The sequence below is a fragment of the Muntiacus reevesi genome, chromosome 13 (assembly GCF_963930625.1).
Source record: "Muntiacus reevesi chromosome 13, mMunRee1.1, whole genome shotgun sequence".
NCBI lineage: Eukaryota > Metazoa > Chordata > Mammalia > Artiodactyla > Cervidae > Muntiacus > Muntiacus reevesi.
In genome coordinates this window covers 10,710,398-10,737,397 of record NC_089261.1, presented here as the reverse complement: position 1 = coordinate 10,737,397, position 27,000 = coordinate 10,710,398, and the positions used below count along the sequence as shown (strand labels likewise).

Genomic DNA, 27,000 nt, shown 5'->3' with positions numbered 1-27,000 from the left:
AAAAAGGAAATCCACCTTACTGTGTAATGTCTTGTCCAAAGCACTAATAATGGTCTGGGCCAACCCAGATTTCTTGGAGGTCATGGCAGGGACCATTTACCCTTGTTTAAACACAATTTCATTGGGAGGTGGAGGGTAATTGGCCAAGTATGTGTATCATTTCTTTTTGTGTGTGTGTGTATCATTTCTTAACTAATTTTTTCATATTTCTTGCTTTCAGATGGAAAGAATTCAAATGGATCCAAGCGTTATAATCGCAAACGTGAACCTTCCTACCCCAAAAATGAAAATTTTATCAACCAGTCCCGTCGCTCCAATTCACAGAAAAGCAAAACTTTTAATAAGATGCCTCCTCAAAGGGGCGGCGGCAGCAGCAAACTGTTTAGCTCTTCTTTTAATGGTGGAAGACGAGATGAGGTACGGAATTTTAGAATGTCCTTTCTAGAGCATAAGAAGCATGAAGTCTGACTCCCCCACCCCCAGTTTATTAGTGGTTGGAGATGTGGAGCAAGAGGTCCCCATTTCACAAACTGAGTAGTTGAAGAGCCAGAGGAGCAGTCTTGAGTAGTTGAGGGTTACTTGGTTTGGAACTTTGCCTCCTTTCTTCTCTTAAAGATTATGAAAATTTCCTCAGAGGGAGAAGACATTATAACGTGGATTGTGAGACTTTGTAGCAAATTTGTTGCTGTTGCTCAGTGCCCCAGTGTTGTGCCATTCTTTGTGACCCCATGGACTTCAGCAAGCCAGGCTTCCCTGGCCCTCACCATCTCCTGGAGTTTGCCCCAGTTCATGTTCATTGCGTGGTGATGCCATCCAGCCACCTCTGATGCCCTCTGTAGCAAATTTAGGGTACCTTAATTTGTATCGTCCTTTTATTACTACTCTTGATTTGTAGGTACCCTTTGGAATATTTAGGTAATAAAATAGCATTACTTAGTGACATTAATTTGCCATATGAAGTGAGGGGAAAGTGTTAGTTGCTCAGTTGCGGTCGACTCTGCAACCTCATGGACTAAAGCCCGCCAGGCTCCTCTGTCCATGGAATTTTCCAGGCAGGAATACTGGAGTGGATAGCCATTCCCTTCTTCAGAGGATCTTCTATGACCTAGGGATTGAAAGTGTCTCCTGCATTGCAGGTGGTTTCTTTACCATCTGAACCATGAGTAGTATCTACCAGTCCCAGGTACTCTGATTTTAGGAGTTCCTTAGATATCTTCTGAAAGTGCATGAAGATTTATGTACAAGGGTGTTCACTGACACATGTAATTGTGTGATTTAGGAAACAGCCTAACTGCTATCAAAGTTAAATATATTATTGGTTAAATATATTATCCTGCTGTTCCATACTGTGTTCCATACATAACATTCCATACTGTGTAGCCAGTATAGAATAAGATTTAATGGAAGAATTCATTCATTCACCAGAAATTTATTCCTCACTTACTGTGCACTAAATACCATTTACAGCTTGAAATACAACATTGGGTGGAGTTTATATTTTAGGTTGGGGAGACAAATCGTTTTGTAATAAATATAATGATAAGTGCTTATTAAATTGAAAAACAGGAGACTGAGAGGTAGAGGGATAGAGTAATAAAGACAAGTTTTAGGAGGTGAGCGAGGAAAGCTGCCCTGAGAAGGTAAAAGCTTCTCTGAGGATTCTGAGTCCTGAAAGAAGCAAGGAGCACACAGTACAGTTTTGAGGAAGGGTGTGTTAAGCAGAGCGAATTTGTAAGTACATAGGACCAGATTTGGTAGTGTTTTTGCTGTGTTCAAGGTAAAGCAGCTAGGCTACTGTGGCTGGAGAAGTGGAAATGAAGCCAGAGGGGGGGGGGGGGTCAGATCACGTGGGCCTCAGAGGACTGTGGCTTTTGTTCAGAGAGGTGGGAGGCTGTTGGGTGCTTCAGAAGAGGAGTAAGGTAGCCTGCCCTCGAGTTTAAAGGGGAGAGTGGGGACAGGAGGACTGGTTAGGAGCTTACTAAGGCACCCCTGGTTTGAGTGATTAAAGCAGAGTAGTAATGATTAGAGATGAGCAGACTTGGGGAGATATTTGCAGAAAGAGCCAGAAGAATTTTTAGATAGACTAGGTGTGGGGTCTGAGCAGAGAAATAGTGACTAATGTTTTTGACAGGGGCCCGATTCAGGTACCATGTGCTGAAATGGGGGCAGTTTCAGGAGGTACAGGGTTTTGGGCTGGGGAGGAGAGGGGGTGTTGAGATAAAGAACTTCACTTAGAAGTGTTGCCTGTTGGATAGGCACTGAGTCTGGAGTTCAGGAAGACCTTGGCTGAAGAGCTGTCCAGGCACGCCTGGTGTGTGCACCTGTGGAACCAAGTGTGATCCTGAAGGAGTGAGTGTTGCACAAAGGGAGTGGCTTCAAGGACTGAGCCTGGAGTCAGGATGATAAGGAACCTGCAAAAGGAACTAAAAACCATTTGGAGAAAGTGATCAGTTTCTGTCCTGTGCTTCTAGGCTGGGTAAGATTGAGTTGGAAAGCTGACCATTAGATTTGGAAATATGAAGGTGGATTAGGTTGCTGGCCTTGTGCTGCTTTGGTGGAGTGGGCGAGGACAAAAACCTGATTGACATAGATTTAGAGAGAATGGGAAGAAGAAAGAGCAAGTTTCGATCTTTACTTTCTAGTGGTTTTGCTCTTGTAGGGGACCAGAGAGGTGAGGCAGTGACTTGAGGGGAATGTGAGCTCAAAAGAGATTTGAAGGTTCAAGAAATTGCAGCATACCTCTGCTCATGGAATTGTTCTGGTGAGAGAGAAAAGGTGATGGAGAGAAAAGGGAGAGAGTTGCTGAAAGTGACCCTGAGTTTTTGAGGAATTGGCTTAGGAGCTTCCCCAGTTCATCCACAGTAATAGAGGAAGGTAGGCAACTGGAAGGAAGGCGTAGGAGTTCTCTGATTGTTCTTACTGTCTCAGAGACATATCAAAGAGGAGCTGAGAGAGAAGTTTTGGAAACCTGACTGGAAGAGTTGTCTCGGGGACTGGGGGGGAATCAGTGGAGCACAGAAGTGTAATCGGATTGTAGTGTGACTGCCGAGCGGCGCAAGAGTCTGCTTTACTGAGGCTGGTTGGCACGGTATGGCTGGCAAAGCACAGCTTCAGCCGTGTTTACTTGCTCTGATGCTGGTGTGGATTAATCAGGGGAAAGTTTTGCTAGATGAGTACAGTCAACAAGGAGAATGGGGCAATGGACCATAAAATCGGGTAGATGTATACTTACGGCTGATTCATGTTGTTGTACAGGAGAAACCAACACAACATTTTAAAACAATTATCCTCCAATGCAAAAAAAGAAATGAAAGGCTAAATAAGCCACATATGTAACAAAGTTTCCTAGTTGCCACAGTAAACAGTAAAAACAGTGAAATCAGTGTTAATATAGTTAATCCCGTATAGCTAAAATGCTGTTTCACAATGTGGTACTGGCCGCGTATCAAGTGCTCAGTAGCCAACAGGCCTGGATAGCAGTGGCTGCTTTACTGGACAGTGCAGCTCTAGGTGGTGTGCTTGTGGGAGTGGGCAGCAGAGGTAGGGTAGATGGGGTAAGCAGTTCAGAGGAGATGTCAAGGGACTGAGAGGTGACAGGTTGGAAGTTGTAATCAGGAATTATGATGGGCAGTGTCAGAGACAGTGGGCCAGTTAGAGTAAAAAGATGAAGGTAGAGGATGAGAATGGGGGGGGTTTTGTTGAGTGAACACAAACTCTTATCCAAATTTGGGGCATTGGAGTAGAAGACTGATCAGGGGAAGTGGAGCCAATTGGAGATGAGAATCTAGGGAGTAAGAGAGAAGGGATGACCAGGAAGTCCTGGGCTTCCTGTGGTGACTTACATAAACAGTGATGGGGTGGGTGGGTGGGGCTGTGTGTGTGGGGGTGGTGGTGTTTCCCACATTATATTGTTATGATAGGAGCTTGTGGGGGGGGGTGGGTGGGTCTGTGTGTGTGTGTGTGTGTGGTGGTGTTTCCCACATTATATTATTATGATAGGAGCTTGTCTGACTGTATCTTGTGCTGCTGTATTTAATCATAAAGGTCATATACTCTGATTCCATAAGCATAAAAGATCTCAAGAGGGTATATTGGTTGCCTCTGGAATGGAAGGTATTTTCAACTGTATCCTATTTTGTACTCTTTAGATTTCTTTATCATGTATGTGCAAGTGTTGCTTATACACTAATAAGCAGCAAAACCCTTAAATTTGAATTTGCTTTGATTCAATAATTCCTACTATACAGTCAAAAGAAATAATCGTAGGCACTCAAATATTTGTGCACAAAGGTCTGTCAAGTGTCTTTGTCATAGCATTATTTTGTTAACACTGGAAAAGCCATGAACAGTCTGCATCCGATACTAAAGCATAATAGGAGACTCAAGTAATGGTATATAGTCTTGTAAGGCGGCTGTTTACTAGTATTTAGTGACAGGGCCAAGTGCTTTTGACATTTAAGTGGCAAAGTAGGGTTAGAAAATGCACTGACAGACTCACAACAGGTACCTGTGCCACTTCAGTCTGGGAATTTCAAGTGGACTGAAAAAGCCCCTGCACGATAAAGATTCCATCTCTGCGTGCAGTGGCATTTCTCATAGCTGGTTTCTTGCTAAACTGTTTTGGAATGTGCTGATTGGATTTATTTCTGGACACAGAGCTAGTCTGCCTACGTGTTCTAATTCTGTCAGTTTTAATTAACAGTGAATAGCAGTGTGTGTCTTAGATGGGAGGTCTCTGGCAGGATCCTGAAGCCTTTGGTAGTTAGCAGCTGCCTGCAGGCCGCCTCCAGAGTGTAGTTCCACAGACTCAACGTTGGCCAGAAACAGACCAGGGAGCAAGTAGCTAGCAAGGACTGTGGAAACATTAATCTAGTAAGTAAATCTCTGTGCTTCAAGATAGCTAGAGGAGTTCATGCTGGGTTTTGTCATGTAATGGTTAATTGCCACTTAGGGTAGACTAAATAAGTTTATAAGTATCTGTAATTGTATGTTAGAGGCTCTTTTTCTCTCTTTCCACCCCCATCTAGATCGTGGGTGGCCTTTTCATTACCCCCTCCTAGGAAGATTGTTTACTAAATATAAGCCTGTGTTTTACTTAGTTCATAGTTTAAGCCGTGTAGGAGGAGGGGGTGCCCTGGCTTCTGCTGTCGTGTAGTAAGTGTCATCCTAACTGGAAATCCTCTGCTTCGCTCTCATTCTCTCTAGGTAGCAGAGGCTCAACGGGCAGAGTTTAGCCCTGCCCAGTTCTCTGGTCCGAAGAAGATCAACCTGAACCACTTGTTGAATTTCACTTTTGAACCCCGTGGCCAGGCCGGTCATTTTGAAGGCAGTGGACATGGAAGCTGGGGAAAAAGGAACAAGTGGGGGCATAAGCCTTTTAATAAGGAACTCTTTTTGCAAGCCAAGTGAGTACCTCTACTCTTAGGAGGGGAGTGAAATTGAGCCTCTGGGCGTTTGTTGTGCTGAGAGGCTTCCTTTAAGCACCTTTTGGAGAGAGGCGGAAAGGGAGTTGATTTCTCCGTCTCTTTCTCACCTGGCCTTGAAAACACAGATGTGTTTCAAGCAGGTGTTCTTGGTGTTTAAAAGAATATAATACTTAAATAAATAAATAAAGTAATGCTTCAGTATTGTGATGAGGTAGTAAAAATGTTTCCTTTGGAATTGAATCCAGATTTGAATCTTATTTGGCTTTAGACTTTGAGTAACTTACCTAACCACTTTGAGATTCAGCTATTCCTCTTACATATAAAGGAGGAGAAATTACTTAAGAGAGAATTGAATGCCACACTGGAGTGTTTGGCGTGCCTTTGTTCAAATACTGATTCTCTTTTGTTTCCTTTTGTGTTACCTTAGTTCATGTAAGGTTTGACCTTGGGTCTAAACTGAAGTAACCATTTAGTATTTTATGTAAAAAAACTGATGGGAGTTTCTCGTGGTATAGTGGTTAGGATTCTGGGCTTTCACCGACATGGCCTGGGTTAAATCCCTGATTGGGGAACTGAGATATCCCCAAGCCACACTGCGTGGCCCAAAAAAACCCCCAAACAAACAACAACAACAAAATCCTGGTACTCAAATGATTGAGTGGGGACAGTCTTTTCTATTGCCTTGAAGACTGGTAGTTTCTGGTGGTGAGGAATGACATCTGGCTTCCCTTCTGTTGATGGAGCCACAGTCTGGGTTAATTTTAGTTCAAGGGGAGGGCCTGCAGGCAGCCTGGCTGGGCCTGGAAGCAGAAGAAACAGAGTTCATGGGTTTGGACTCCTACCCGCTGAGCCTTTGGATTCCCTCCAGAGCCAGGACTTGGAACTCAGGCTGAAGTCCCAGTTCAGTGCTTCACAAACCCTGGCTGCTAATTCCTGCGTTTGATTTCTAAGTGAAGAGATGGTGACTTTCTGCTGAGGGCTTGTTGATGGTTTCTGACAGACCGCCCCTTTCTTGTCTGTCCCTATTTCTAGCTGCCAGTTTGTGGTGTCTGAAGACCAAGACTACACAGTTCATTTTGCTGATCCTGATACCTTAGTCAACTGGGACTTTGTGGAACAAGTGGTGAGTAGCTCAGCTCAGCTTATGAGCTGAGAGTGCAGAGTGAACTAAAGAGAGGGACTGTGGTGACAGCAGCTTTTGGCTGAGTTTACTGCTGATCCATTTTTCTGTCTGGCCTTACTGTGGGCATTTTCCAGAGATCACTGCTGGTTTCGTCTAAAGTTGATTTTCTGCTGATTGGCTCCTGCAGGACTAGGCTGCTGCTGCTAGGTCGTTTCAGTGCAGGACTGGGCATTGGCGGGTAATAGAGTAATAGCAGTCCTGTCTGCTGCCTCCTCTCTTCTGGAAAGACATAACGAGGGGACTAGAAAACTCTGGTTATCCTCCTGACCCTGGATGGGCTCATTGCATGGGCACTTCTTCATTGGTAGCCATATGTAGTCATCAGTATGAGATCGGCCTTGACCTTGTGACAGGTGAAATGAGCCCCACAGCTGTTCTTCCGTCCAAGCTACTGCTGCATTTGTCTTCTCCTGAAGTTACAGGCCCTGGGTATCCCTTTGTCACTTCTAGTTATATGATGTAAAATACCTTTCACAGTGGTAGACTCCAAGGCCTGCACTCTCATTACTGTGAAAATTCATAAAATCATCTGAAAGTGACATGGAAAGCCTATGAAACTTAAGTTCTATATGCTTTGGTTTAGGGAAAAAGCAGACATAATGTGGAAGTCTCACTGACTCCTCTGTTGGAAGTTACTGGTACATTACTTCTAGACCCTTTTTATGCGTGTGTGTGTGTGTGTGCGCGTGAGTCACTCAGTCGTGTCCAGTTCTTTGCGATTCCATGGACTGTTAGCCCACCAGGCTCCCCTCTCTGTGGGATTCTCCAGGCAAGAACACTGGAATGGGTTGCCTTTCCCTTCTCCAGGGGATCTTCTGACCCAGGGATCAAACCTGGGTCTCCTGCATTGCAGGCAGATTCTTTACCATCTTAGCCACCAGGGAATCCTGCCTTTATGTATGTGTATATACAAGTCTTTTTTTGTAAATGGGATCTATATTGATTGCCATTTTTTCCTTTTGATGCGGAACCCTGAAAATACCTGCTATATGGTGGTTTTATTATATTATTATTTTGGTTTCCTTAATGATTTGCTTGAGGTGCTCTTGTGCATATCCCTGCACGGTTGAACAGTATTGTGAAGATGTGTTGTTAGAGATGTATAGGGATGAGGAGGAGGACGGAAGAGGCTTTAGCAGTCCCCAGTCAGTTTTGAAAACAGTTTAACCTGTGGTGGCGTTTGTTTCAGCGCATTTGTAGCCATGAAGTGCCATCTTGCCCAATATGCCTGTATCCACCTACTGCAGCCAAGATAACCCGTTGTGGACACATCTTCTGCTGGGCATGCATCCTGCACTATCTTTCACTGAGCGAGAAGACCTGGAGTAAATGTCCCATCTGTTACAGTTCTGTGCATAAGAAGGATCTAAAGAGGTAAGATGGAGGTGTTTACTAGATTAGACCCCAACTGCCAACTGCTTGCCCTCTACATATGAATGTCCATGTTACAGTGTTGTTGCCACAGAGTCACGTCAGTATGTTGTTGGCGATACCATTACAATGCAGCTGATGAAGAGGGAGAAAGGGGTGTTGGTGGCCTTGCCCAAATCCAAGTGGATGAATGTAGACCATCCTATTCATCTTGGAGGTGAGTTTTGTTAATTTGGGGAACACATAATGATGGGTATATCCATTAAGGCTACTTGAGTATGTCTTTCTTCTGTCAAAAACAGCCTTTAAGCTAGCCATTTCTAGCATTTCCAAATTAGACATAGGATTCCAGTAGGTTGGGGGTGAAGTTTGCAGAAAATGATATAACTTTTGATTCGAGTTAGTTCATTTGTGAAATGAAAAATTAAAATACATATAAGGCTTTGTTGAGTAGTATCTAGTGCTGTGCCCAGTTTTGGGGGGATTTCACAGTCAGCCAGTCTTGGCACCTGTCATCAAGGAACTGATTGAAGAGACAGACTGGTAGCCAGACATTGGATCTAGAGTGTGGTCAGTACTTAATGGTGGGGAAGTGCAAGGGGTTGTATTCTGTATGTTCCATATGGAGATGAGCATTAAAGTGACATTTCCGTTTTTGGGCAAAAGAGGATTTTCAATAAATGGTATTGAAACAATTAACTCTTAGGGGAAAAAAATTAGATCCATATCTTACACCATTCATAAAAATCAATTCCTGATGGATTGTAAAATCAAGTATAACAAAATTCAAAACTTTTAAAAGAAAATATAGGAAAATATCTTTATAATCCTTGGGGTTTTACCTGGGAGGGTGTTTGAACCAAGCTGAAACCATCAGTGCTATTAAATAAAAGATTGATGTTTGATTTTATGAGAATTAAGATCCTACAAAACTCCTTGAAGTCAACAGGTGATAAATAGGGGAAGATTTTCACGTTTAAAATACAGCTTAATGTCTAGAACATACAGATGTTCTGTAAATTAACAGTCTAGTAGAAGAATAGGCTAAGCATGTGGCAAAGTATTTCCCAGGAGAGGATATCTGAATAACCTCCCAAGTATCTAGAGAGGTTTAACTTTGCTTAGAGTCACACAAATGCAAATCAGAGTGCCTCTAACGGTGATGCACACGCACAGGTCGAGGCAAATACAGGCACCCTCACTTTACTGTGCTTCACAGGCGCGCGGTTCTTACGGGTCGAAGGCTTGTGGCAGCACTGCATTGTCAGATGGTTAGCATCTTGTTGTTGTTTCGTTTTTTTTTTTTTTTTTGCATCTTGTTGCTTTTTGACTGTGCTGCGTCTTCATTGCTGCGTGGGCTTTTCTCTAGTTGCGGCACATGGGCTCCTCATCGTGGTGGCTTCTCTTGTTGTGGAGCACATGCTCCAGGTTGCCCATGGGCTCAGCAGTTGCAGCTCCCAGGCTCTGGAGCACAGGCTCAGTGGTTGGGGTGCTCGGGCTTAGTTGCTCTGAGGCACGTGGGATCTTCCCGGGCCAGGGATTGAGCCTGTCTCTCCTGCATTTGCAGGTGGATTCCTTACCACTGAACCACCAGGGAAGCACATGGTTAGCATTTTTTAACAGTGTTTTTTAATTAAGGTGTCTACATTGTTTAGACATAATGCTATTGCTAGCATATAGACTACAGAATAGTGTAAGAATAACTTTTGTATGCACTGGGAAACAAACAGATCTGTGACCTACTTTATTGTGATGCTCACTTTATTACAATGGAACCAAACCGGCGTATCACTGAGGTATGCCTATGCTGGGTTTTGGCAGGGGTGGGGAAGTGAGTACTCTTGTTCTTGGTAGGAGTTTAAATTGATATAGCCTTTAGTGTGTATGTGGGGGGTGGGTAGTATATAAAATAGACCCAGCATTTGATTCAGTATTGTAAAGAAATCATTTATACCAAAGAGCACCTATAGGGGTTTTTTTGTTAGAGGAGTTTTTCTGTTTGTTACAGTCGTAATAGAAATTGGCAATAACCTAAATGTCCACAAGAAACTTACTCATTAGAGTATATCTTCATATCTAACACAGTACAGAAGGTAAAAAAAGAAATAGATCTAGACCTCTATTTATGAATGTGGATATATAAATGTATAGGAAAAAGTGTAAAGGACACACATTCAGATTTGTAAATAGTTACCTCGGGGTTTTTTAAGTCCATAAAATATGGGAGATGGACATGAAGGAAGTAAATCATCCTTGATCCTTTTACCCAGAGGTACCCCAAAATGTTAATTGTAGAGTTTTTTCCTATACATGTATGTTTTTGTGAGATTGGAATTGTTTTCTTGTTTGGCATCTGTTTTGTTCCCCCCCATGTAATGTGGATATTTCTCCATGTCACCAAATGCTTCCTTCTTAGAATAGCATTTTTAATGTCTGCAAAATTCTCTTTAATGAATATACCATCATGTCACTATTTCTTTATTGGACTTACTAGTTGGTTGCAACTTTTCTGTTACTAAAGTTTTTTTTTGTGGGGGGGTGGGGGGGGGCGCATCATATTACCTTTTGAATCTTAGTTCCCAACCAGGATTTGAACCCAGACGTTCAGCAGTGAAAGTATGGACTACCAGGGAATTCCCAGAACATTAATTTTTTCCCTACATATTTGGTTTTCTTAGGATAGCTTTCTTGTGTTATGGAGTCAGAGTTGTAAACTTAAGGGTCATTTCTAAATATTTTTCTTTTAAGGAAAGCACACTTAAGTCATTCTATTTTCACCTTAGAAAAAAAGCTGTATATGAAAGTTGCTATTTAGTCACATAGCCGTGGGCTCTGAGTTTTGCCTCTCTTGACCTCGTTGGCATTGTTGCAGATGAACAGCACAGCCAGTACTCCAAGCTCCTGCTGGCCTCCAAGGAGCAGGTGCTGCGCCGGGTGGTGCAGGAAGAGAAAGCGGCATTGGAGCGGCAGCTGGCAGAGGAGAAGCACACGCCCGAGTCCTGCTTTATTGAGGCAGCTATCCAGGAACTCAAGGTGAGGGGAAGCCCTGGAAGTGGGGGTAGGGGGTGGAAATTAGCTACTTCAGCCCCACCCACGTTTGAGATGATGAGCAGGGAGCAGCTAAGAAAGCAGATTTGCTCTGGGCTTTGGTGATAGGAGGGAAGGGGTGACCTAGTGGTTTTTCAGGTGCTCCCTGGAACTGAAAAGATCAAATCAGGGTGATCTTACAACTCTGGAGTTTCTTAGATTAGCTATGTTCTTTTTTTGTTTTAAGATTTATTTATTTTTGGCTGCTCTGGGTCTTCATTGCTGTGCGTGGACTTTTTTGTAGTTTCGGCCGGGAGGGGCTACTCTTCACTGAGGCGTGTGGGCTTCTCATTGCAGTGGCTTTTCTTTTGCCGAGCACAGACTCTATGGCGCTCGGGCTTCAGTAGTTGTGGCGCACAGGCTTAGTTGCCCCGTGGCACGTGGGACCTTCCCTGACCAGGGGTTGAGCCTGTGTCCTCTGTATTGGCACATGCATTCTTAACCCCTGGACCACCAGGAAAGCCCTAGCTGTGCCCTTAACTAAGCAACATACGCTTTTGTTTGTTTTTTAGGAATGCGCCTGGATTAATTTTTGGAAATGTTTTATTTAAGGAACATTGTGAAGAAATTATTATGGCCTCTCTAGCAGGCTCTACCAGTGCCTGCTGAGGATTTTGGAGCAGCAGTATCCAAATACAGAATTCCCTATGTCCTGTGTCCTCTACAATAGGAATTTTTAAACTTTAAGAGGCCCTGCTGGCTCTGAGGTTAAAGTGTCTGCCTGCAATGTGAGAGACCTGGGTTTGATCCCTGGGTCAGGAAGATCCCCTGGAGAAGGAAATGGCAACCCACTCTAGTATTCTTGCCTGGAGAATCCCATGGACGAAGGAGCCTGTTGGGCTACAGCGCACAGGGTCGCAAAGAGTCAGACTCGACTGAGCGACTTCACTAAGAGGCAGCAGAATCGCTAGTTGTTGGGCTCTACCCTGAGAGACTGATTCAGTAGGTCTAGGCTCAGTAAGGTTAATAATTGGCATTATAAGAAGTTCCAGGGGAGTCTGGTGCTGCTCACCCCCAGATCACACTTTGAGAATCACTGATCTGTATCAGAACAGTGGAAGCCCTGATGAAAGGGCATGTGAACAGGCCCTGTGCTGACATACTGCTCTTGTATTTATCTCATGTAAGCTGCATAACCGGGTGTGGTAGAACAGCTGTCCCCTTTCACGGATGAGGAAAGTGGAATCATGGGTTAGGTAATTTACTTGAGGACATACAACTAGTAAGAGGTGAAGCTGGTATTTGAATTCCTCTCTCTCTCTGACTCACAAGTCCTCTTTGGGCAGGATTCTGTATTTACTTTTTATTTTCTTTCTGTAATGCAGGGCATTAGTTCAAATGCGTTTCAGGGAGAAGGAAAGCTTCATATAAGTAGATCTGTCCAGGCTGAGGTGGAGGTTGCCCAAACCCTTGTTTTCCTCAGTGGTTCTCTCTCTCTAAGCTTAGTTCATAAAAACTAGGAGACCACTTCTGTGTCCTTGAATTTCTGTTCGGGAATCTTTTGTGTAGTGTTGTCATTATCACTTGTCAGAGATGGTAAGCAGAATACCATCCCATTGGAGAACCAGATGCTTTTGCTTCCTGCTTTCTTTAAAGATTGAGAATTTTAAGTACTTAGACTCTTTCTTTTTGCCTTTAACTTTTGTCCTGTCAAGAGGCTATTGTAAACTTTGGTCCTTCAGACTCAATACATTTCTGGTTTTCTCTCTGGTGCTCTAGGCTCGGGAAGAGGCTCTGTCAGGGTTGACTGAAAGCAGAGGGGAGGTCCCTGGTGTCGTGGCTGCTCTGGAACAACTGGTGCTGATGGCTCCCTTGGCGAAGGAGCCCGTTTTTCCACCCAGGAAGGTTGGTGTCCTTGTTACCGACTGAGTGGCTGCCACTCTTCTCCAGCTGGTAGGCACTGTTGGATTTGGAGAAGAGGGAACTATGAGTATTTCCTATGTGCTTTTTTAAAAAAAGTTATTTTTAAATTTTTCCTGTGTGCTTGTCCCATGTGTGTTCTCTCCTCAGCAGTGTTAAGTCAGTGACAGCTGAGATAGACCTCGAGAGCTCGGCTTCTGCCTTTGCCACATGTTCTTTCTGTAAGCCGCAGTTTGTCCCAACAGGGCGTGTTGGAGTACCTGTCTGCCTTTGATGAAGAGACCACCGAAGTTTTTTCTCTGGGTCCTCCTCGTCCTGTTGCTCTTCCTCTGGTAGAGGAAGAGGAAGCAGTGTCTGAACCAGAGCCTGAGGGGTTGTCAGAGGCCTGTGAGGACCTGGAGTTAGCAGGAGACAATCTTGGAGAAGGGACCACTTGTACCGAGTCCAGCCAGCAGGAACCCATCACCAAACCAAGCATCACACACCTGAGCAGCGCTCCTTGTTACTACTTTTACCAAGGTGAGCCTCCCTGAGGGGGACGGCTGGGTGCCGCTGGATGTTTCGGAGAAGTGGTCTGGCTCTCCAAGCAGAGGGAGGTAGCGGCACGAGACCCTGGGTGGTTGGGCCTGTTGTGCCTTTCAGCCTGGGGAGGGAGAGTCGGGCCGGGAATGAGGAGGGCCCTGACTTGAGGACTGGCCGAGACCGTGGTGTGACGGATCTGCTTGTCTTCAGCGGAGGACGGGCAGCACATGTTCTTGCACCCCGTGAACGTGCGCTGCCTCGTGCGGGAATACGGCAGCCTGGAGCAGAGCCCCGAGAAGATCTCGGCCACGGTGGTGGAGATCTCCGGCTACTCCATGTCTGAGGTAAGGACCTGCCTTTCGAGGTGGAGGGGCAGGGAGCCTCATTAACCTCATCTCTGTGCTGGGCCTAGCCGATACAGGTTCACAGACCTTCAAAGGCCTTTAGTTTTTGTGTGTGTGTGTGTGTGTGTGTGTTTCGGAGCCTGTGAATTTTTAAAAACTTAAGTGAGGCTCCCCTGCACGCAGGGGTTCTGTTAGGTCAGTCCACCACTGCTGTCTGTTTCACAGGTTCCATTATTGTGGTTTGGGGGTAGAGATGTCTCCTGCTTTCATTTGAGATGAGTTTGTTTTTGTTTCTCTTTCTTCCTACTGCTTGGGAGAAATGGCTAAGAAAACAAAGTCCTTGGAGGCTTTAAGATGGCTTATGAATTTTGGCTTAGCAGATACCTGTGAATTATTATCTGATAATTTACATATGTGAATATTTGCCTTTTGAGAATTACGCTTGTATTGATCACAGTTTAAAAGCTTAAAATTAAGAGACTTTTTATGTACTATAACCTTTCCATCAAATGTGAAGAAAAAGGATAAAAAGAAAATTAAATCAGTGAGCTTCATTTTTTCATTATTGTTTTAGGCCAAGCTTTGTTCAGTAGGGAAACCTGCTTTATCTGCCTTCCCAGTTGCCATTAGTTCTGTTGGTAGCTCCCAGATTTTTTGTCAATAAGTAACTCTTGTCTTCCTTATTCTCCCTGTGTGTTGTGGACCCCCAGAAAATCAGAAACAGCTGATCAGCTTTAGATCATTCATTACTGGGCTCAATTAAATCATTTGCATTACAAACCCAATAATTGCTTTTGGTTGCTTATTCTAGCTTACTGTAGGTTAATTGACCATTTCTGTTCAGCTTTGAAAATGGCGATAACTTGAGCACTGCTCTGAGCCTCAGTGCCATCTGAGTGAGTGTGTTTCCCTGCTGGATGTCTGAGTGGGAACCTCTGCTCTCAGAGTCATGGCTGGCCTTAGCTGAGCATCGGCCCCCTTTCCCTTGTAGGATGTGCGACAGCGTCATAGATACCTCTCTCACTTGCCACTCACCTGCGAGTTCAGCATCTGTGAACTGGCTCTTCAGCCTCCTCTGGTCTCTAAGGAAACCCTAGAGATATTCTCAGGTGAGCATGCTCTCTACTTTGCTTCCCTTTTTTAGTGGAATTCAGGGATTCTTATATGACTGAAAACCCAGCTAGAAGGAAGTAAGGACTTCCGTCATGAGTCTCCGAATCTCCTGATACTCCTCCATCCATTCATCCAGTCCAGCTGGGCCCTCCCTTGTGCCCTTAGCTGCTAGTCACCCGGGAGGAGTTAATTGCCAGGTTGCCCTGGGTCTGCCTCCTGACCACCTCACCACCCCACAGATGACATTGAGAAGAGGAAGCGGCAGCGCCAGAAGAAGGCCCGGGAGGAACGCCGCCGAGAGCGACGGATTGAGATGGAGGAGAACAAGAAGCAGGGCAAGTGTAAGTTCAGGAACGCTCCTCTGTGACGAGCACAGCTGTGCATCATTGTACAGAGGCCCCAGGCCTGGCCCAGTCGGAGGTCAGCTCTGCCACTTGCTTTCTTCAACTCTTAAACATGAGTGTGAGAGTACCTCCCTCATGGGCTTCCTGAGAGAATTGGAGTTGGCGCTGGTCAAAGTGTGTAGCACGTAGTAAGGAGTAAGAGTAAGTTCACCCTTGGCAGAGTGGGTGAAGAAAACCTGGGACGGGGGTGAGGGTGGGGAATTGGACGTCTGCTGAGTGCTGGGGTGGTGGGCCTGTGTGCTTTCTGGCCACATTGTTGGCCTCGCCTTCAACTCTGGAGACATCGATACATAGCTCGTCTACCAGAAGAGTCTGAAGTAGTAGAAACCTGTTGACATACTAGGAAATACATGCAGGGAGTTAGACTTGAGCTCTTTCATACCAGTAAGTAGAGTCTTTTAATCTGGTTCTGCAATATAAGCTTCAGTGAACTAGGGATTGTGTGACATGAGGGCCTCCTTAACCTCCAGAAACAAGGAGTTGAATCTTTGGCTAGGGAAAAGACTTGACTATTTTGACTGCACATGGTATGGTAAATATAAATTTTACTTCTCTAACTGGGATAAGTATGTAGCTGGCATCCTGGTGTTGTGTAGCTGTTTGGCATAAGTCCTAAACAGTTGAGAAAACTGATGTTTCAAAAACAAAGACTTTTTTATTTTAACTTTTTTATTATGGGAATATTCAAAAACAATTACATAGAACAGTATAATTAACCCCCAGGTTTATCACCCAGCTTTAACACGAATAGTTAAAACAAGGGTTTTATATTAAAGACATAAAGTGGCAAATATGACAAATTTGGGTTTTAAAGCTGTCTCCATCCTTCGTACACGTGGGAGATTCATATTCACCATCCATAACTATTGGAAAAGATTCAAAGAATTCTGTAAATGGGCCTACTGTTCTCATCTTGTCTTTGCAGATCCGGAAGTCCACATTCCCCTGGAGAATCTACAGCAGTTTCCTGCCTTCAATTCCTACACCTGTTCCTCTGATTCTGCTTTGGGTTCCACCAGCACTGAGGGCCGTGGGGCGCTCTCCCTTTCTCCTCTTAGCAGAAGTCCAGGTTCCCAAGCAGGTAAATGGAGTTGGGATTTAGAGAGTAAAGTTGACCACCAGCTGTAGACCTTAAGCCGAGCCCTAGTGTATGAATTTACAACAGTGACCTCAGCATGGTGGGGTCTCTAGGGAACTGATTTTATTTGGGTAGTTAGTAGATTCCTGAGATACACTAAATTCTTACCATTTGATTCACTTTTCCATTGGCTGTACCGACTGCTTTATGCCCTGCTAGCTTCTGAATACCTCAGGCAGTCCGTACAGCAGGACAGTTAAACCTAGATTCTTCTCTGCAGCCCATCTGCTTTATTTCTAGTTCTGCCTTTGAGGTACTCCCTCTGGGTGTGTGAACATCTTTATATATGTCTTATTGTAACATTGTGTATGGTGGGGGGTGGAGGAAATAGCCTACGAAGTCTACTGGTAGGGAAGTGGCTCAATTACAGCATTTTTACTATGAAATTCTTTACACCTACTGAAAAGGGAGATAACTCACTTCCTGAACCTTTAAGATGAAAGGAATTTGTGGAAAAAGACAAAGCATGACACCATTTTTGTGTTAAAAAGTCAATGTAGGTTTATGTATCTAAATGTATGGAAAAATCCTGGGATGATTGTGTTTCAGGCCACTAACTGTTCCACTCTAGGGACTGAGCTCAGGATTGAGAGTCTGTCAGCTTCTTAAAAACAGTTTTGCTTATATATAGAATATATTATTGTGATATGAAATTAAACAGTTATAATTTCAGAGAGCTGTGTTCTGATCTTTATCCACCTGGCAGATAGTTTTTGATACTTAAAATTTATTTTTCTCAGGCATTTTCAGTGAAATGTCCAAGATCAGAACATTTTGTGACTCTTGTGATCATTTGCCTGTCACTTTGCAGATTTAGGAGCCTGAGACGAAGGCCAGGGCTTGGTTAATGGCAGGGACTGGGACTAGAGTCTAAGGGCTACACAGCCATCATGCTCTTCAGTTTAACTGAGATGAGAGCTACTGTACAAAGGAACATGGCAAAACATTGACTGCATCATCTGTGACACAGAGATTGTGTTTTCACAGACTAGCTTTCCTGAAGGTATGTGGGCTTTAACACATTCAGGCAAGAGCAGTTGGACGGGCCTAGAAATAAAAGTACCACAGCACCCTGGCTGACTGTGGAAAGGCCTCTACATAGCAGCAGTGATCAGGGCAGTGGGTGGGCCGATCTGTGGGAAATGTTCAGCTCTGGGTCAGAAAGGATGGAGAAGATGACAACCTAGGGAAGGGAGTAGCAAGGAAAAGCTTGCATTTTGCTGGATTTTGTTGCTGTGTATGTTTTGAATTCTAACTGAATATTCCCCAGGTCATAGACATCTGCTGGCTAGAACATAAAGGCTGACCTGATTACGTTTCATTTCTTTTTCTTGAAGTTTTTTATCCATATAAAACTAGTCTATGACATCCAATACCTACCCCTTGAGAGCTGGCTCACGTGGAAAGGGTTTTTCTTACTGTGGGAAATGGATTTTGCATTGCCTTCTAGTGTTCTCATAACCTTGAAACTTGTCTCTCCCTATTCTAATCACTTGTGTGAACAGTAGGCCATATTCTTCTTGGCTTTATAAGCACATGGCACAGTTGAAGGTAGATCAAGGTTTAGCTTTTTGAGGCAGTGTTGCTGATTATCCAGACCTGATTCGGTGTTAACCTCTTCTGTTTTATTAAGTTGACTTGTATAATCAGGTCTCTGGTTCCCTTTCAGACTTTCTGCTGACCCCTCTGTCACCCACTGCCAGTCAGGGCAGTCCTTCATTCTGCGTTGGAAGTCTGGAAGAAGACTCTCCCTTCCCTTCCTTTGCCCAGGTAAACGCTCTGCTCGTAAGGCAGCCCACGGGTGTTTAACATGAGCTTTGCTGCTTGTTCTTCCTGCTAATCTCTGCTGGAGACAGGGAGATTCACAGGCTAATGTTGCACTGACTTTCAGAATCATGGAAGGCTTTTTAAAGAGAAGCTCATGGATTTAGTCTCAGATACTACCATAAACTTAGCAAGGAAAGAAGCAAAGAATAGCTGAGGAAGAATCAGAGTTTTAATTATTTAACAAGTCACTAGATTATTCGTGTACTAACACTGATCTAGGGGCTGGGGATATGTTAGTCAATTTTAACTGGCCCCTAGTTCTGGGACCTCTGACTTACGTGGCATGTATCTGTTACATATAATAAACCATTCTTTGCTTTGGGAAAGGGAAGGTTGTCTTGGTTATCCTGTAACTAACTAGCCAAAGTGGCTGTCTTGAGATGGGTTGAAGGGAGCTCTAGGCTAGTAAGATTTAATGTCAGATCAGTATCAGTCTTTAAGCAAATAGTCAGCTTTCCTGCATTTGGTAACTGAGGAAGATAGTCAGACAGGTTGACAAGTACCCCAAGAAGTTAGTGTTTAGTTCTCTGGGATTTAGTGTGGACTCATTTGCTCACCAGTTCTTCAAACGTCTGAGGTTGATACAGATACTTCTCTCATATAGATGGTAGTTTGTGCTGAGAAATTAGCAGGAATTCAGCTTTGGTGAGGAGAGTCGTTGAAGTCAAGGATGAGAGTTGAGAGTGATCCTGAAAATGAACTACTTGGTTTCAGAGGTTATAAGCAAGTGACTTCCAGGAGTTAGGTCAATGCCTGAGTTGTTTTTTTAGCTAGGTTTTAACTGCCATTGTGTTTTTCATCTTTATATTTTGAAAAACTTCAAACTTAAAGAGTTGAAAGGATAGTGTAATGAATATTCATACTTTTTACTCAGATTCACCAGTAGTTACTGTTTTGCTGTATTTGCTTTTTCTTTTTTTGCTGTGTTGAAAATAAGTTACAGACCTCATGAATGACATTTCACCACTAAATACTTGGAAGATACATACCACTCAGTGACATTCTCCTATATGCCCACAATTATCATGGTTACATCAGAGACCCTCAGTGGATCTAATACTGAGATGGCACATACTGTTTTTCCGTCAGTCTCAGTGTCCTGTATTGTTTTCAGTCAGAGTTATCAGACTTTCATTGCATTTAGTGTGTCAGCTCTCCTCAGTCTCCTTTGACCCACAGCAGTTCCCCTGGCTTCTGTGTTTTTTGTTTTTTTTTTTTTAACATGTGGCATGGTTATTTTGGGAGCTTCCTTCATAGCTCAGTTGGTAAAGAATCTGTCTGCAAGGCAGGAGTCCCTGGTTCGATTCCTGGGTCGGGAAGATCCCCTGGAGGAGGGCATGGCAACCCACTCCAGTATTCTTGCCTGGAGAATCGTATGGAAGAGAAGCCCGGCAGGCTACAGTCATGAGGTCACGAGAGTTGGACACGACTTAGTGACTAAACCACATGGGTGTTTTTGAAGCATCTAGGCCCATTGTTCTATAGATGATCCTACACTGTAGATTTTCTGATTGTTTCTTCATTAGTGGACCCAGGCTAAACATTTAAATATTTTTGGTGAGATTAAAATATAGGTGGTATTTTAGTGATCTTATAAGGTGATTCAGATGTTGTACTGTTAGACCCCAAACTCTTGGGGACCAAGGGACCAGATTCTCACAGTAGTACATGATGAAGAAAGTTTATCAATGAAATCAGTATCTGCCAGTTGAATTCATCTTGCACAATATGCAAGCCCCAGTTTGGGACACATTTGGGACAGGCATGCTGACGTGAATCTTGTGGGGTTTGTTTCTTGGTACAATGCACCCTGCTTTAGGTGGCATGGCATGTGTGGTAGATAGGATGCAGAGTGACCCTCAGCATTTACAGAGCTGGCCTTGGCCAACTGAAGTGAAAAATTCCTCTCTTGGGAGGGATTGTTCTGTTACTGTACTTTCAGGAATCTGGTTTATGGCTGAATCTAAACGTTAATAGTTAAGGAGCTATTGAAAAAGCAAAGACTGAAAGGTAATGAGGGCTGTGGGAGCAGTTTCGGGATAAGGTTAAATTGGTTTTTGTGGCCTTGGGTAACTGAGGTTTGCTTGGCAGGTGGTTTGTTTTAAACTTGGAAGGTCCTGTACACTCCTTACTGCAGGAGGAGTAATGTTGATGTTTTTAGGTGTCTCCAGAAGAGGAAAATTTTGTCCAGAAGAAAGGAATGACATGAAGTCGGGATTTCCCACTTCAAAATCAGAGTATAAATCTCTTGTGCCTTCTTTGCAGTATTCTTTACCTGTTTCCTAAGGAACAGAACAGCTTCTGGTTTCCCACCTTGTTAGTTTCACTGCCAGTTCAGGATATAGGGGACATGATGAAAACACTGTGTTAGTAAAAGTATCCAGAAAATTTTTTCCCAGTGTGGGTGGTTGATTCTGTGTCCCCCGTACCTGTCAGTGTCAAGGTAGGAGTCTGGAGAAGAAACGGGATCAGTAACTTAAATTCTTTCCTTTCCTTTTCCACTTTGGCAGATGCTGAGAGTTGGAAAAGCAAAAGCAGATGTATGGCCCAAAACCGCTCCAAAGAAAGGTGAGAATGGCCCTCTGGTAAAAAGGGGAAGCCTGGCCCCTTTCAGAAAGTAGAAGGCTCTGGAGTTGTTTCTGCAATTTTAACACTGGTGTTTTTTAGATGAAAACACTTTAGGTCCTCCTGCCCTTGTGGACAGCGATGGGGAGAGTGATAACTCAGACCGCGTTCCTGTGCCCAGTTTCCAGAATTCCTTCAGCCAAGCTATTGAAGCAGCCTTCATGAAACTGGACACACCAGTGACTTCAGATCCGCTCTCTGGTAAAAGCACAGGAGTGGGGTGCTCGGCTCAGGGCTGTGGTTCCCTCCTGGATCCAGGGGCACTGATCACTAATCACTTGGTTCTTTCCCTCTGAGCCTCAGGGCTTGCATTCTAGTGTTAACTAACATTCCACCTGGTATATCAAATGGCTCCTTTTTGCACCCCAGATTAATTCTTGAGGCCTTTGTGAAGTTCTGCGTAACTTTTTTCCCCCAGCCTTATAGATTTTTGAGTCCTGAGGTGGTGAAGGTGGCTGATAAGATGGATGTCAGACTCAAAGCACACCCCCACTCTGTGGTATTCACGACTAGCATTTATGATGTGCTTCCCACACGCCTAGCATTGTGCTAATTTTATTCTCCCAGTAGCTGTATTAAGTGGGTATAACTCACATTACAGATGAGCTGGGCTGGGATCGAAGTGATGTGTCTGAAGACAAACACCCAGAGAGTGCAAGGCCGGTATTTGAATCCAGGAAGTCTAATCCAGAGCCTGCACTCGTGTTGCCCGTGACTCTCGTCAATGGAAACTGGCCAGGGGGCAAAGGGGTGGCATTCTAAGCTAAGTTCTTTCTGTTTTTTGTTTAGAAGAGAAAGGAGGAAAGAAAAGAAAGAAACAGAAACAGAAGCTCCTGTTCAGCACCTCCGTCGTCCACACCAAGTGACACTACTGGCCGAGGCTGACTTCTCCATCTGGTTTTCTTTTTATTTGCGCTTTTGTTTTGCTGCTGTAATTTTTAAGTATTTGAGTTTGAACAGATTAGCTCTGGGGGGGAGGGGGTTTCCACAATGTGAGGGGGAACCAAGAAAATTTTAAATACAGTGTATTTTCCAGCTTCCCGTCTTTACACCAAAATAAAGTATTGACACTCACAAGAGAGCTCTTCCTGCCAAGGTTTTTAGTTTGTTGTCAGGTAGTCTTTTTGACCCACGTGTAATTAGTTTTTCTCAACCCCAACTTAAGTTTTAGTCTCCTGGAGCAGCCCAAACCAGTGTTAGGGCACCTTGCTTTCAGCATATCTATTGGTGTGTCTTTTAAAAATAGTTGAATCTTTTCTATCTGTTCAGTACTCCTCTCGTTAAGGAAACAGAGGGATGGGAATAAATGGATGTAGGATACCCAGCTTGAATTGTTTTTCTTCTGACAACCAGGCTGTGGTGTCAGACCCAGGTTGCCACTTGTGTGATGGAGGGTTTTACCTTCTGTTTGGCACAGAAAGTAACTGTCATTGGCTCAGGAGGCCCTAGGACCTGATAGCCGTTAGGTCAAGCTTGTTTCAAGTGACAGTGGCCTGAGTTATAGAAATGGAGGAGTCTGGCACACCCGGAGGCAGAGCAGGACAGGTTTGAAAGCAGTGGGGATACTTCCCCCAACCCCTGCCCCCCACTGCCTCCTTGTTGTCTGGAGCAGTCCTTTGCCTTGGTTTGAGCTGAATTTGAGTGATGTGAATTATTTTGCTGCTTAATAAAGTGACCTCTAGGTATAATAGACTATGAAGGCAAATAGTTGCAATAAATCTCCTGCATAATCATTGTGAGCTTTCTGGTTTCTTTAAGATTTATTTCAGGTCAGCTAGACATATTCTTCTTAATAGGTTAAGGTAACAGTTGCTGTGAACTTGAGCCATTCTGTTTTCATGGAGTCATGTCTTTCCTAGTGTCAGGCCTAAAGGGTTCTTGATCTGGGCTTATTTTATTAGTTCTAACCTCCCATTCTTAAAGTGACAAATGTTTGTTAAACATATTAATATGTAAGGGACTTCTGAGTGATGTCTATTTTATAAAGGAGAGAATAGGTCCTTGAAGTGTGTTTAGTAGGTAGCAAATCAAAACGGGTCATGTCTCCTGTCTCCTAATTCCAGTGAGTGCATTGTCTCACCTACCTTCAGATGCCAGATAGGTATAAGGCAGTAGAGAAGGGTGGAACTGTAGACAACAACCAGATGTTGGCAGCTGCTATTTGACTTTGTAATAATGAGGTCAGGTAACATTATTACAAAGATATTTTCCCCCACTCCAAAGTGTAAGAATTGTATTACTATTATTCTTTGTCAGGTTACCTGGTCAAGTATTGGCAAAGAATCTGTTTATTTTTAAGGTCCTTTGGGTCATTGAGACCAGCTCTAGATCTGTGCCAGTTTAGTTGCTGTGTCTCACTAACACTGTTACTCTGGGGACTTCCCTAGATGTCCAGTGGTTAAGACTCTTTGAGTTTCCACTGCGAGGGGCCTGGGATCAATCCCTGGTCGAGGAGCTGAGACCCTACATGCCCCACACTGTGGACAAGTAAAGGTCAAAACTGCTACTCCGAAATGACCTGGATTGCTTAGGGCCCAACCGAGGGGCAGGGCTATCGGGTCTCCAGTGGGAGGCTATACATCTAGTACCACACAGGGAGCTGGTCTTGCTACTGAGGCCAGGGATGGAAGGAGAAAGAGACTAGGCCAACCATGAACTTCACATGTGCACCAAGTGCTAAAAGAAGCCAAATACATTTATTAAACCTGCTCCCAGCCAGGCAGTTAGATGCAGAGACGTCTATAAAGACAGGGGCTTCACAACCTGCAGAACCACTTAACCAGGCAATGCTGGGTAAAGGTGACTTCGATTAGTTTTACTAAGTCCATTTTGAGCTGGTCACCTGGCCTCTGGTCAGCAGTCATCCAGTTTGGGAACTGCAGAAGATGCTGCTGCCTCTCAGAATGTCCCATCCCAGCGAGTGGACCCTGAGGCCTGGGCACAGCACAGCGTGCAAAGGTTCACTCCATTGGCTCAGCAGCCTCCTCGCCGCCACTATCGGAAAGCTCCTCCCCAGCCGACTCCTCCTCTAGTAAACAGCTTTTAGTGACAGACTTCTGGATAGCCTCCCGCTCTCCTGGAGAAAGAGCAAGGTGAAGAGCATGAGTGACCTCTCATTCAGCCAGAGGCCATGGCCAGTCCCTGCTCAGTGGGCACAGGGCTAGCATCTCTTACCTTCATCAGTGCAGTTCTGCAAAAGGATCAACAGCTGTCTCCTGTTGTACTGAATCAGGAACTTCTGGCATGTTCTAATTGTACCTGGCACAGGTAAGAGCTTTGTGGTCAGCAGCTTGTGGAAAGTATTTACCTCAGAGTCTTGCAGAGCTCGGAAAAAGTATCTTGCTCTTAGCAGGAGAGCAGGAATACTCATCTACCACATAAGACTGAATGCTGAACCTGCTACAAAACCAGCCATATCCCATGCACCCTTACCTCCCACGTGTAAGGTGTTGAGAAAACACGGGTAGCGGTGTCCTTTGTTTTCCAAGTATGTGATGAAGGGAAGAGCTGACCACACAAGCCGGTAGAACTCCTTCCTGCATCGAAGTAGCACTATTCCGGTATAGGCATTGAGGTATCGTACTACAGCAGGGGAAAAAATAAAAATCATTTGGGGAAACTGGACTGTTAGGGATGGGTTAAAAATCTTTGGCTAATTAAGCACCCATGTGCTAGAGATCAGAGATGGCTCAAGATAGTGGCACTTGGAATGCATCAGTAAGTAAAAACTTGATTTCTGAAGGGGAAAAAAAAAAGTAGGACAGCCCATTTACACACAGTAAAGAATCCCCCTGCAATGTAAGAGACCCAGGTTTGATCCCTGGGTTGGGATGATCCCCTGGAGAAGGGAATGGCTATCCACTCCAGTATTGAGAATTTCATGAACTGGACAGAGGAGCCTGGGTCGGACAGGACTGAGCAACTTAACACTTCATTTATGGAAGGGAGAAACATCCAGTGCCTTGCACACCACTTAGAATTGGTGAATTTAGAATTAAAAATGTTCTTCTAATGCATTGACTAGTTAATAAATTGAGTTGGGAGTGCAGAGATCCACCTTCCTCAGAAAATCCCTGGCTGAAAACCAAGTTGTCTTGTAACTGGGCTGTGTAGGTTTTTCAAACAGTCAACTGAGTCTCACCTGAGGTAGGAAAGCTATGCCTATGTGCATCACCTCTGGAATTCAATTTCAAAGAATATGGTAAAAGGGAACGATAGTAGTGTAGCTGTTGAGAAGGCCTGCTCCTATCTACATACACACAAGTATGCGTCCTGTACAGGCCCTTTTCAAGGGTAATTAGATACAAGGGGTTCTTGCCCAATGTCCCACTGCCTAAGTCGCTTCACTCGTCCCGCTCTGTGACCCTATGGGCTGTAACCCGCCAAGCTCCCTCTGTCCATGGGATTCTCCAGGGGATCTTCCCAACCCAAGGACTGAACTCGTGGCCTACTATTAGCTAGCTCTCCGCCTCACTGGATTCACCCAGACCTCGGGATGCGACGCTGCTAAAAAGAACGGTATCTTACATAGGACAGTACACAAGGCTTGGCAGTTCCCGGGGTCGTTCGTGCCCCTTCTTTCTCCCTCCTGTGGCCACCGCCCCTTCCAAACCCCGCCGTCCGCCCGGTTCCCAAGCACCCTCGCACCCGCGAAGCCGATGGAACAGGCGGCAGCGCCGAAAGTCCCGTGCACGCGGGCGATCGTGTCCCGCACCAGGGTGCCCAGCACTCGGTCCTCCAGAGTCAGGCGGCAGCGGGGGTCGTCAGACACCACTTCGCAGAGCAGGTACCTGCGGCGGGCGAGAGGGAGGTGAGCCCGGGGGCAGGCCCGCGGGGACCGGGCAAGGGGCTGTTGGCGAGAGACTGTTTACCTGTGCTTGAACCGCACCATGGCTGCCTCCACCTCCGGCGGCCAGACACGCAAACCGGACGTCTGCTTTCGTCGGCGGCCAATAGGAAGTTGGCCCGGCAGCCACTCAGGGAGGCGGAGCTAGAATGTAGGCGGAGCCCTGTGTCATTCTCCCTGAGCTCCGCCTCTTCTCTGCGGAGCGCAGGCGTCCTGCTCAGTACCGAGCTGATGCAGTTGGGAGCGAGGCTGCGCGAGTGATGGATTTTTGTGCCTGTGATGGGTGATTGTGCCCACTCATTAATTCTGTATGCGGCATTTGGAGCCTCCACGATATTTACTTTCTAACACAGTCGTGCGTGCATTTATATTTTCTCCCCAAGTCTTGAGGGCAAGATCTTGCACTCACAAGCCAAGGATTCACAGAGGGGAAATTGGGACTCAATTGTAATGTAATACAATGTAATATTCAGATTACAGCTCGGTTCAATTTCCCCTTACAGCCAAATACTTTATTACTGTTTAGGTCTTTTAGCAACCTTATGGAGTCAGGTGTATTGTCTCATTTTTTGTGCAAAAACCATCTGTGATCATTATATTTTTTTTCTGTTTATTCTGTGTGTACTCGTTTTTTAAACAGAAAAGCACAAAGAAGCAAATAAAAATAAGTTATAACCCCAGCACCAAGAGAGAATACTTTATCACGTAGTGGGTTTTTCCCCCTAGTTTTCCCCCTATGCCTGCAGTTCTCTATGTAAGGTCCAGGAACCACTGAGTTTTCTGAGATTATTTCAGAGAGTCTCCAGTATCAAGTCACTTTCATAATACTACTAAGATGCTGTTTGTTTCACTCTCTCAGAGTGGACAGTAAAGTTTTCCAGAGGCCATATGACATGTACTGACATTATTGTTCTGATGGTGAAAAGAATTGTGCATTGTGTTTTAAACATTTCTCAGTTTTAATAAACATGGTAAATATCAACATATTCCACAAAACAAAAGCTCTTTGGGATCCTCAATAATTTAATGAGTGAAAAAGTGTCCTGAGACCAAAAAAAAAAAAAAAACAACTGAGATGAGAACTTCTGCTGTATGTTAAATTATATTTTTCCTTTTATTTTCTTTTTAAGAATAGAATCATACAGTTTAGTATTCTTTCCCCCGCTGCCCGAATATCCTTTAAAAAATAAAGGATCTTATCTTAGTGAGGCATAACCTACATAAAGGGCATATTAAGTGAATTTTTACATATGT

At 44.5% G+C, this 27,000-nt stretch overlaps 2 protein-coding genes across 2 annotated transcripts in view; one reads left to right on the top strand and one right to left on the bottom strand.

Annotated features, from left to right (window-relative positions):
* RNF10 (ring finger protein 10) overlaps positions 1-21,977 on the top strand; it is a 32,745-nt gene extending 10,768 nt beyond the window's left edge. The window contains exons 2-17 of the mRNA XM_065903891.1: positions 221-417; positions 5,206-5,405; positions 6,459-6,549; positions 7,799-7,983; positions 8,061-8,197; positions 10,853-11,013; positions 12,787-12,912; positions 13,173-13,446; positions 13,660-13,793; positions 14,785-14,902; positions 15,146-15,247; positions 16,236-16,391; positions 18,118-18,218; positions 20,786-20,843; positions 20,943-21,101; positions 21,690-21,977. Of these exons, the coding sequence (XP_065759963.1) occupies positions 221-417; positions 5,206-5,405; positions 6,459-6,549; positions 7,799-7,983; positions 8,061-8,197; positions 10,853-11,013; positions 12,787-12,912; positions 13,173-13,446; positions 13,660-13,793; positions 14,785-14,902; positions 15,146-15,247; positions 16,236-16,391; positions 18,118-18,218; positions 20,786-20,843; positions 20,943-21,101; positions 21,690-21,766 (2,276 nt within the window). The 3' untranslated portion in view covers positions 21,767-21,977. The remainder of the gene's footprint in view (positions 1-220; positions 418-5,205; positions 5,406-6,458; positions 6,550-7,798; positions 7,984-8,060; positions 8,198-10,852; positions 11,014-12,786; positions 12,913-13,172; positions 13,447-13,659; positions 13,794-14,784; positions 14,903-15,145; positions 15,248-16,235; positions 16,392-18,117; positions 18,219-20,785; positions 20,844-20,942; positions 21,102-21,689) is intronic.
* A 1,580-nt stretch (positions 21,978-23,557) lies between these two features.
* On the bottom strand, positions 23,558-25,866 carry POP5 (POP5 homolog, ribonuclease P/MRP subunit). Its single transcript, XM_065903892.1, has 5 exons — positions 25,772-25,866; positions 25,548-25,690; positions 24,333-24,482; positions 24,075-24,158; positions 23,558-23,976 (listed from the first exon to the last, which is right to left on the bottom strand). The coding sequence occupies exons 1-5, from the start codon at positions 25,789-25,791 to the stop codon at positions 23,861-23,863; spliced, it is 513 nt and encodes a 170-aa protein (XP_065759964.1). The 5' UTR covers positions 25,792-25,866; the 3' UTR covers positions 23,558-23,860.
* Positions 25,867-27,000: the final 1,134 nt, after the last annotated feature.

What these genes read in the sequence shown, in the direction of transcription:
- POP5 (XM_065903892.1), bottom strand. Translation starts at nt 25,791, where the DNA reads ATGGTGCGGTTCAAGCACAG. An exon ending in ATGGTGCGGTTCAAGCACAG is followed by an intron (nt 25,691 to 25,771) that starts GTAAACAGTCTC and finishes CGCCCGCCGCAG; the next exon opens with GTACCTGCTCTGCGAAGTGG. An exon ending in GCAGAACTGCACTGATGAAG is followed by an intron (nt 23,977 to 24,074) that starts GTAAGAGATGCT and finishes CTCTTTCTCCAG; the next exon opens with GAGAGCGGGAGGCTATCCAG.